Source organism: Dipodomys ordii, unplaced genomic scaffold (genome assembly GCF_000151885.1).
Source record: "Dipodomys ordii isolate 6190 unplaced genomic scaffold, Dord_2.0 Scaffold10, whole genome shotgun sequence".
Classification (NCBI taxonomy): Eukaryota; Metazoa; Chordata; class Mammalia; order Rodentia; family Heteromyidae; genus Dipodomys; species Dipodomys ordii.
In genome coordinates this window covers 19,960,334-19,970,965 of record NW_012267226.1, presented here as the reverse complement: position 1 = coordinate 19,970,965, position 10,632 = coordinate 19,960,334, and the positions used below count along the sequence as shown (strand labels likewise).

At 48.5% G+C, this 10,632-nt stretch overlaps 1 protein-coding gene across 1 annotated transcript in view; it reads left to right on the top strand.

Moving 5' to 3' along the window:
• Positions 1-7,433: 7,433 nt before the first annotated feature.
• Positions 7,434-10,632, top strand: part of Tmprss13 (transmembrane protease, serine 13) — a 22,571-nt gene continuing 19,372 nt past the window's right edge. Inside the window, exon 1 of the mRNA XM_013009495.1 lies at positions 7,434-7,454. Coding sequence (XP_012864949.1) covers positions 7,434-7,454 — 21 coding nt within the window. The remainder of the gene's footprint in view (positions 7,455-10,632) is intronic.

Genomic DNA, 10,632 nt, shown 5'->3' with positions numbered 1-10,632 from the left:
TATTATATCATTTAATCCTTACAACCCCATGAATAGGTGTTCTCTCTGAAGAAGAAACAGATTTGCATTGTAGACTTACAGGTATTGGGACAAGAATGCTAACAAAGTGTTTTTTTTCTTCTTTAACCATAATTACCACTCCCTCCCCCGCTTTTTTTTGTTGGTTGTCGGGCTTCAACTTTGGGCCTGGGCACTGTCCCTGAGCTCTTCAGCTAGCACTCTACCACTTGAGCCACAGAGCCACTTCCATTTTTCTGGTGGTTAATTGGAGATAAGGGCTGGCTTGGAACCACCATCCTCAGATCTTGGCCTTCTGAGTAGCTAGGATTACAGGCGTGAGCCACTGGTGCCCAGCTATCTACCCTCTTAACTACTATGTAATAGTGCCTTATAAATAAGGAGCTAGTTTAGAACAGAAAAGCAACCACAGAGAAAATTCAGAGCTTCTCTATACCAAGACTTGTCAGGTGATTGCTTAAGAAGCTGTTTGGGGCAGGTGTGCTGTTTCACACCTATAATCCTAGACTCAAGAGGCTGAGATCTGAGGACTGTGGTTCTAAACCCACCCATGCAGGAAATTCTGTGAGACTCTTATGTCTAATTAATCAGCAAAAAGCCAGAAGTGGAGCTGTGGCTCAAGTGGTAGATTGTCATCCTTGAGCCAAAAAGTCTAGTGAGAGTTTAAGGCCCTGAGTTCAGGTCCCAGGACCTGTACAGAAAAACAAGCAATTTTAGAAATCAAAGAGATTCAATTCGATTCAAACTCCCTTTCCAGCTTGTGTGCTCTGGGGCTACTGGGTCTCCCTTTTGGAGCCTTCATTAACCCTTCATCTGCAATGTGGGGAGAAAAATAACAGCTCAGCTGAAGACTTCCCTGTGTCATCTCCTCCACCCAGTGCTACCAAACAACCACCAGCTCCATGGGGGAAAACCAAGGCTGAGCAGGGAAATGCTGCCAACCTCTATCTGCTTGATTAGAAGAAGGAACATTTTAGGAAAAAACAAAAACAAAACAACAACAAAAACTGAGTGAAGAAAATTGTAGGAAAAGCTGTTTGTCCAGAATTTCAAACTTCATGCCCAGCAGTCTCTTGGGATTTTCAAGAGCCATCTCATACTGACGTGTGTGTGTGTGTGTGTGTGTGTGTGTGCGCGTGCATGCTCATGCTCATGCACACCAATCCTAGAGCTTGAACTCAGAGCTGGGCACTGTCCCTGAGCTTTTTCACTCAAGGCTTGGCTCTCTACCACTTGAGCCACAGCTCCCCTTCCGGCTTTTTCCTGGTTAATTGGAATAGAAGTCTCACTGACCCTCCTGCCGAGGCTGGCTTTGAAGCTCAATCCTCAGACCTCAGCCTCCTGAGTAGCTAGGATTACAGGTGTGAGCCGTTAGTTCTCACACTGGCCTTTGACCTTAGAGACCTGCAGAGCAGACTTAGCTCTGCCAGCCACAGTAGAGAGGACATAAGTGAGATGATTGGCCAGGTTCCAGTTCTGGGGAGTAGCCACCCCAGGGGTGGACCGGGGTCACCGGCTGGAAGGAGGTTGAGTGCAAAGAAAACACGTACAGTACTGGTGGTAATCATTCGTGTTTGAGACACGGCAATGCTCAGCTTTGGATGAAATTCGACCCTGGCCAGCCTTGGCCAAGCAGCAGCCCTGGGGCCTGGAGCAAGTATCCGGCTTTTCTGGGTGGCAGAGAGAATGTCACCCATCCTGTCTCCCATGGAGGGTTAGCTTAAGGGTCAGAGGAGATAAAGGAAGAGAAAGTGCTTTACACACATGATATTCTGAGAGGCTCGTGCGAACTGAGCCTCAGTCCCCTGTCCTGTCTGCCCAGGGGGCCTGGCGTGGTGAATGCCAGCTTCTGACTCCCAGCCGGAGCTGGACCGAGGATGCTGGCCACACCGGTGCTGGCCTGCATGCAGAGCAGGAACTCAGGGTAGGGGGGGGGGGAACCTCCTCAGAGCCCATTCAACTTGCCTGTGTGCACAGGAAATAACCACAGTCCTTCACAAAGTCTTTCGAGAGTAGGAAACTCCATGATTCCTTGCCAGACTCTGAGAATCCTGCGAAAGGAAGGGGAAAGCGTAGCTGTGTGTTCAAAGATCTCTGAAGTCTCTGGTGTGCCTGTGGGAGGGTACTGGGGCTTGCACTCAGGGCCTGGGCACTGTCCCCTAGCTTTTCACTCAACACTGATGATCTACCACTGAGGCACAGCTTTTTGATGGCTAATTGGAGATAAGAGTCTCATAGAGTTTTCTACCCAGGCTGGCTTCGAACCATGATCCTCACATCAGCCTCCGGAGTAGTTAGGGTTACAGGCATGAGCCACTGACTTTTCTAAATTCTCTTTTATCAGCCAAAGTTAAAGTCTGGGTAACTTTGTATCTTTTGTTTTGTTTTATTTTAATTACATTCAAAAAAGCTTCCTCCCCACCCCCACCCCCACCCCCGAAAAAAAAGGTTAAAAAAATCAAAATGCTTAACTATTTCCCTCTAAGGCAGGAGGGTAAAGTCTGTCCTGGGGGGACAGCTGGTGAGACCCAGCAGGGTTAACCTGGGACTGTCAGGGGTTCATCTTCTGTGACCCCTCACTTATCACCTGCTCTGATAAACTCTGAAACGGCTGGGAAAGGATCACATTCAAAGAAAGCATCCTGCCTCAAGCCTTCTCGCCAGGCACCAGTTCACCACCTTTAAAACATAGATCTAAAACGGGAGATGGACGCTAACGAGTATCCAAAACCACACTGACGCAGAGTGCCTCCTGTGACACCTGCTTCAGAGGAAGAATTCAGGGGGAGCCGGGCGCCATGGCTCTCATCTGTAACCCTAGCTATGAGGACGCTGAGATGTGAGGGCTGTGGCCAATGAGGCCTGAGCAAGAAAGTCCATGAGACTCTTAACTCTAATGAACCACCAAAAATCTGGAAGTGGAGCTCAAGTAGTAGAGCGCTAACCTTGAGCACAAAAGCTCAGGGATAGCGCCCAGGTCCTGAGTTCAAGCCCCCCCCCCATATTTTTGTTGTTGTCGGTCGTGGGGCCTGAACTCTGGGCCTGGGCGCTGTCCCTGAGCTCTTCAGCTCAAGGCTAGTGCCCTACCACTTGAGCCACAGCGCCACTTCTGGCTTTTTCTGCTTATGTGGTGCCGAGGAATCGAACCCAGGGCCTCATGCAGGTGAGGCAAGCGCTCTACCACTGAGCCACCTTCCCAAGGTCCCTCCCTCCCCCACTATTAAGTAGTAAAAAGAAGCAGGGCTGGCGTTTAGTGGTATTGCATTAGGCGACCAAACACAAGACCCTGAGTTCAAGTACTGTGGAAAGGGAGAGAAAATCTGTGTGAGAGCCAGAAACTGCCTTTTCCCTGACTTAAAAATTATTACTATTATTATTATTATTGTTGTTGTTATAAAGGTAATACACAAAGGGATAACAGTTATATAAGTCAGGTAAAGAGTACATTTCTTTATATATATATATATATAAAACTATATTTTTATTTTTCTTTCTTTGTTTTCTTTTTATTTATTTATTTATTGTGAAAAAACTGTACAGAGGGGTTACAATTACATGGGCAAGATAATGAGTACATTTCTTATCAAGCATTGTAGCCTCCTCCTTTGTTTCCCCTTCCCATCCCTTCCAAGCCTCCCCACGCTGTTTTCTTTTTTTTTTTTTATCATCGTCTATAACATTTATGAGTTCTATGAGCTTTGCAATACAGTTATTTCTTCCACATGGGGTAATCTGTACATTTCTTTTGTTTTGCATAGCATCAGCTGTTCCCTCTTTCCCACTTGTTCCCTCCCTCCCATCGCTGCCATTGATTGCTTAGTTCATTTTGGTCAATGTCCAGCACAGCTGATGGGTCCCGCTGTTGTGTGTTTTTCCCTGATTCCCTCTAGTTCTGTGTCGTCTTCCTGGTTCTCCTCCATTGTACACATATACAACATACATTTGATCAGCAGCATGGGGTTATTTAGTAGAGATTCGACCAGATTGTTTCTTAAGTCCTGTTAATTTTGTCATATCATCTAACATTTTGGATTTAACATCCACTTATCAGTGAGACCATGTGCTGTTTGTCTCTTTGCACTTGGCTTACCTCGCTCAACATGATTTCTTCTAGCTCCATCCATTTCCTTGCAAATGCCATTATTTTGTCCTTTCTACTGGCTGCATAATATTCCATTGTATATAGATACCACAATTTTTGGATCCATTCATCTGTGGTGGGGCATCTGGGTTGTTTCCATATCCTGGCTATTGTGAACAGTGCTGCAATAAACATGGAGGTGCACGTGTCCTTGTATATTGGTTCCTGTTGTTCAGGGTAGATGCCTAGAAGTGGTATGAATGGGTCATAGGGAGATCAATATTTAGCTTGCTGAGGACCCTCCAGACTGCTTTCCAAAGTTGTGTAAGTGTACATTCCCACCAGCAGTGTAATAGGGTTCCTCTTTCTCCGCATCCCCTCCAGCATTTGTCGTTGGCTGACTTGAGGATGTGGGCCATTCTGACTGGGGTAAGGTGGTTTCTCAGGATTGTCTTTATTTGCATTTCCTTCATAACCAGGGATAGTGAACATTTCCTCATGTGTTTCTTTGCCATTTTTATCTCTTCTTCTGAGAAGTCTAAAGAGTACATTTCTTTGGGGACAATGTCATTCCTTTCTGCTCTTTTGACAATCTTTTTTTTTTGGTCGGTCGTGGGGCTTGAACTCTGGGCCTGGGCACTGTCCCTGCGCTCTTCACCTCAAGGCGAGCATCTACTGCTTGAGCCACAGCACCACTTCCGGTTTCCTTATTGGAGATAAGAGTTTCACGGAGTTTCCTGCCCAGGCTGGCTTTGAACCGTGATCCTCAGATCTGAGTAGCTAGGATTACAGGCATGAGCCACTGGCGCCTGGCTTCTTTTGACAATCTTTCAATCGTGGACTTCTTGTGTTAATATTTTTTAAGTTTTGCATTAAAATATGATACGTTTTGATCATTTGGGCTTGGCTTTTTCTTGAACAGTTTATAGCTTCTTACCACTTGGAAGGAAAGAAGAGGCTTCCATAGCCCCTTCAGGTCTCCAGTCCTGCTAACTCAGTACCTGAAAGGAAGAATGGTGGGAGCAAGACTCACATGCCATTCCCATTCCTTCCTGGTTTTAACTTCTGGGTCTGGTTCTTTTGCTATTTGATGAGGCAATATAATTTCCCTGTTTCCTCCTCTGTCTCTTTGGCCCCGTTTTTTGCCTCTGCCTCTAGGTTAGATTTCCCTGCGATACCCTAAGCTGGAGCAGAAGTTTTTGACTCTTCTCTGTGTCCCTTGCATGTGAGTCTGTTCTGCACACAGGCTCTTCCTTATTTTTATTTCTTTGGTGGCAGATGTTCTACCCCTTGAGTTACAACCCCAGCTTTTTGTCTGCTAGTTTTCAGATAAGGTCTCACACTTTAAAAAAAAATATCCATTAAAGTCAGCCCAATCAAGAGGCCAATGAGGCTAATCTACTCCTCCTCAAACCATGCAGAGTATTACGATTCAGAAAATTGTTCTAGACCCTGGTGGCTCATGCCTGGAATCCTAGTTTCTTAGAAGACTAAGATCTAAAGATCACAGTTCAGAGCTAATCCAGACAGGGAAGTCCATGAGACTTTCATCTCTCCTTAACTAGTAAAAATCCAGAAGTAGAGATGTGGCTCAAGTGATAGAGCACCAGCCTTGAACAGATATGTCAAGGCAGTGTGGCAAATTTGTACCCATCAGAAAAATCTAGAAGGCTTAGAAAAGGATGTTGGCTCTCTTTGTGATCATCCTGCAGCCATGTTGGAGCAGAGCCAGGCATGTAAGAGACTCTTGGTAAATACTTGTTGGATGAATGTATGAAGGACAAATGTCAAGTATTCCACCAAACACCAGTGCCTTGTTATGATCACTGTTGCTGTGTGTTTCCCATGACCAGTGTCTCTGGTCATTGTCTCTTCATCCTAAAAAAATGAGAAAATGGAAGGAGCCACAGGTGATCTTTGAGTTTCCTGCACACTCAAAATTTTAGTGCCAGGGCTGGGAAGGTGGCTCAGTGGTAGAGCGCTTGCCTTGCATGCATGAGGCCCTGGGTTCAATTCTTCAGCACCACATAAGCAGAAAGAGCCAGAAGTGGCGCTGTGGCTCAAATGGTAGAGCTCTAGCCTTGAGCTGAAGAGCTGAGGGACAGCGCCCAGGCCCAGAGTTCAGGCCCCACGACCACAAAAACAACAACAACAACAACAACAAAATTAGTGCCCTCAAATGCACAGGATCTAGAACATTCTTCCCACAGCCTTCTCAGAATTTGAAGCATCCTCAGCAGAAGAGCTGAAGTTAAGGTTCTGGGCTCTTCCTCTATTCCTTTTGATTCTGAGCATGGAATCCGAATCCGGAGTAGGGATCACAGTCATGAGCCAGCCCACTATGTCTTGGGCTGGTTTCCATGCGAATATTTATGTGGCATTGTAATTGACCTGGATGTGCTGTTCCCTAACATTTCATTGTTTTTCAATGGAGACAGTTCCCTATGTACATAATTAAAAAAGCATTTGAAGCTGGATGCTGATGGCTCACACCTAGCTATTCAGGAGACTGAGATCTGAGAATCACAGTTCAAAGACAGCCTGGGCAGGAAAGTCTGTGAGATTCTTATCTCCAATTAACCACCAAAAAACCACAAGCGGTGCTGCGGCTCAAGTGGTAGAGCACTCGCCTTGAGCTGAAGAGCTGAGGGACAGCGCCCAGGCCCAGAGTTCAAGCCCTACGAACGACAAAAAACAAAAACAAAAAGCATTTGATTTCAATTGCTTTGTTAAGAGTTCTCGAAGAAAAGAGTAATCGTGGAAGCGAAGGTGTGGCTGAAATTGTAGAGGGCCTGGAGTGGAAAAGCCAAGTGAGACTTTTAGGCCCTGAGTTCAAGCCTTAGTACTGGGGGTGGGAATGGGAGGTGGGGTGTGAGTGTGTGGGCATGCACACACACACACACACACACACACACTAAGCAACCAGAAAAATATTGCCAGCTCACATGCCCCATGTGGAATTTCGTGGTCCTGGGGGATAAAGTTCTGCAGGGTCAGCTCCTGGGTCTCCTGGGGGCCCAGAGCTACCCCCATCCCTGGAAGGGGCGGCCCCAGCCCTCCTGTGGGGGCAGTTTCAGAAGAACAGGGTAGCTTTCCACTCTGGTATTGGCTGTGTACCTGGGATGGCCTGGGATGGGGTGGAGGGACTGGTCTAGCCAGTTCTGTTGTTTATACCGGGATTACCTCACACATCCCTACCATCTTCCCCGCCCCATTTGGTGGGGGCTGGTCCTCAGCCCTGAGCCTCCTTTTCCTCACATGCTGGGGAGCCCAGACCCAACATGGATCTTCCCGTTGACATCAGCTGAGCCCGGAGACCCATCTCTAACAGACCATGGACAGGGACAGTGGCCGGGTGAGTGCCTGTGGGTCTCTGTCCGCTGAGCTCAGAAGCAGGGGTGGGCTGGGGGCAGGTGGGGCCCGCCACTTCTGTACCTTCACTGGGGGGAACTTTGCCCGGTTGGAAGTTATTTGGGATTCAGATTTCTCTGGAAGGAGCCCCTGGGAGGGGAAGTGGATGAAATTTGGGGTCTAGTCAGTAAGCACCCCAGGACTGAGTGCTGAATCTTGCTTTGTGGCTCTTGAACACTAGCCAGCCAGCCATGCTGCCAAGTGATCGGCTCTACTGTATGAGAATCACATTGAATTCAATCGAGTTTCAAAGCTAGCCTAAGTTTGGCCAGTTTGAGAACCAGAACATTCTAACTGATCTTCATGGTCACCTTGTCCAGCCCCCTAGTTTCCTAAGCCTTCCCAGTAATACGTGATTTTCTGTGTGAATTTCAAGGTTTTCCCCCCTTACCCTCAACCACCTTTACTTTTGTGTGTTTGTGTGTGTGTGTGTGTGTTGGTTCTGAGACTTGAACTCAGGACTTGGACTCTGTCCCTGAGCTCTTTTAGCTCAAGACTAGCCTTCTACGACATGAGCCACAGTTCCACCTTCAGCTTTTTGGTGGTTACATGGAGATAAGAGTCTCCCCGACTTTCCTGCCTGGGCTAGCTTTGAGCTGCCATCCTCAGATCTCAGCCTCTGTCAATAGGATTGTAGGCGTGAGCCCTGGTACCCAGCTTTGCTCTTGAATTTTCCTCCCAGGCTGCCTCTCCTGCCCTCTGAGCTGGTCGCCTGAGCACATGTCTTTGCCTCACCAAGGTCATTTGGCTTTAGGCCCCTAAGGCTCATGGGAGTCTCTGATGAGCAAAAGGACAGTGCAGGGGGCAGAGTGGAGTTGTCAGGAGCGTGGGGAAGGTAGGCCTCAGTCACAGCCATGGGACATCCTCCTTGGTAGCTTGCTGGGAGCCTAAACTTAATGACGCTCCCTAGACCCAAAGAGAAGGGCCGAGCTTTCTCAAGGGTGGCACGCTCCCGTTGGAAGGGAACAGTAAAGCCTGTTCCCAGGGCGGGGTGACAAGGATCATGTCCACCCAGGAAGCTCCACTCATCAGTCAGAGACCCACCTGATGTCTTCTAATTAACTCATCAATGAATGAATGAAGTCTCCAAGCCACGGCAAACCCCATCTTCATGGTGGAAGGGAGGTGGTCTGAACTTACTGTGGAATGAAAGAATTGTGTCATTTCATTGTTTAAAGTTCTTTAGTTTGCCCCCTTGTTCTAGGCAAAGTCCCAAGAAAGTGGGATAGGGCACACAGAGGTCTCCCGTGGGGTCCCCGAATCTTGTCTGCAATCCATCTATTAACTTGATTCAATTGGAGATACGTTGAATTGATTAAGTAGAGGAAGTTGGTGTTATGAGGCTGGTAAGAGTATCTGGGATTTGTCTGTCCAAGCTGACTTTGATCTTCAGATCTCAGCCTCCAGAATAGCTAGGATTACAGGTGTGAGCCACCAGCTTCCAGCTGGATCACATTTTTTAATGCTTAGGGAAGTACAAGGCTTATTAAAGACTAATAAAGCAAGTAGGCCCTTTGATAAATCCTCTCTAGAACAGATTTCCCTCTACTGGGAATTCTTGAAGCAGAGCTGGTTCTACATCCAGACAAACCCCAGATACTCTGGGTTAGTGACACCCAGGTCCATCCAGGCTCACATTGGGGATCCTCTGCCCTGGAGGCCTGGGCAGGCTTCCAAGATGGTAGACCAGTAGACTGAGCTTCTCCTTGCCATCCCAGAGCCCCTCAGACCCAGCTGTCTGTCCCAGGGGCTGGCACCTCCCTACTTCAGCCCCCGCCCCCATTTCATGCTGTCATTGGTGCTGGGCAGCCTTCTCCTGTGTTGTCCTCCGAGGCTGGTGGATGTGAGCTGAAATGCGTAGGAGTGTTGTGTCCTGGGCTCCAGGCATCGCAGTGGCCCCTGACCTAAGTGTCTTGTTTTGGCCAAACAGCTTCCTCCTGGGATCTCAACAATGGGGGTGGATTGTGGATTGTGCTTGGCCAGGTGTGCTGGGTGCTGGTACCAGAGGCAAGAGGGAAGCTACCACAGGGAACCTAGTTTGTCTGCTAAGCCGAGGCCTAGACAGCGCCTAGCAGAGACTGGGTCCCCATAACCAAGACAGCCAGGAAGGCCCCATGTACAGCAGGCCCAGGGCACACAGGGGAAGCAGAGATAGACACAGGGAGAAACCGAGGCCTTGGCCATAATGGGTACATAATAAAGCCTTTGATGAATGGAAGAATGGAGTACTGAATAAATACAGAGGGTTTTGGTTTTGGTTTTGGTGCCATGGCTGGGACGTGAACTCAAAGCCACCTGTTCTCTCTTAGCTTTTTATATTCAAGGCTGGAGCTCTACCACTTGAACCACAGTTCTACTTTTGGCTTTTTGCTGGTTAATTGGAGATAAGAGTCTCCCAGGCCGATGCGGGGAGAAGGGAGGGAAGCCTCTCTGTACTTAGTCTGCGCATGCGCAGGGCAGCGCTGAGCGTCTATCTACCTATATTCTTGGAAGGACAGAGATGAGGAGCTAGAATGTACTCCAGCCCTATCCAGTCTAGTGTAGCCTAGGCTAGATTTGGGGCTCCTCACTCCAGTTTCCAGCTCCTCAGGGAAGGAAGACCTCAGAGCCCTGCCAGAGAGTTTCTGATGTTCTGATGTCCCTAGGACTTTGGTAGGTACCTTCTGTCTGTTTTTTTGTTTCTGTTTTGCCGGTTGTGGAGCTTGAACTCAGGGCCTGAGCACTGTCCTTGAGCCTCTCTGTGCTCAAGGCTAGCTCTCTACCACTTGAGCCACAGCACCACTTCCAGCTTTTTCTGTTTATGAGGTACTGAGGAATCGAACCCAGGGCTTCATGCATGCTAGGCAAGCGCTCTACCACTGAGCCACATTCCCAGCCCGTTCTGTCTGGTCTAGAATTCTGGCCTTGCTGCCTGCCGCCATAGGCCTGCCTGCCTTGCCTCTCGGGCTGACAAGGGTTTCTGGGGAGGAGGGGTGTCCTGGGGCCTCAGTCTGAGGAAGGGTGCTCCACCTTGGAGGGCGGGAATGGCTGGCAGTGGGAGCACAGGGTGATGTGAATCTGCCCAAGGATGGGCAACAGGAGCGACCAGGCTTGGAGTCCTCCACTGACCACGCTCCACCCCC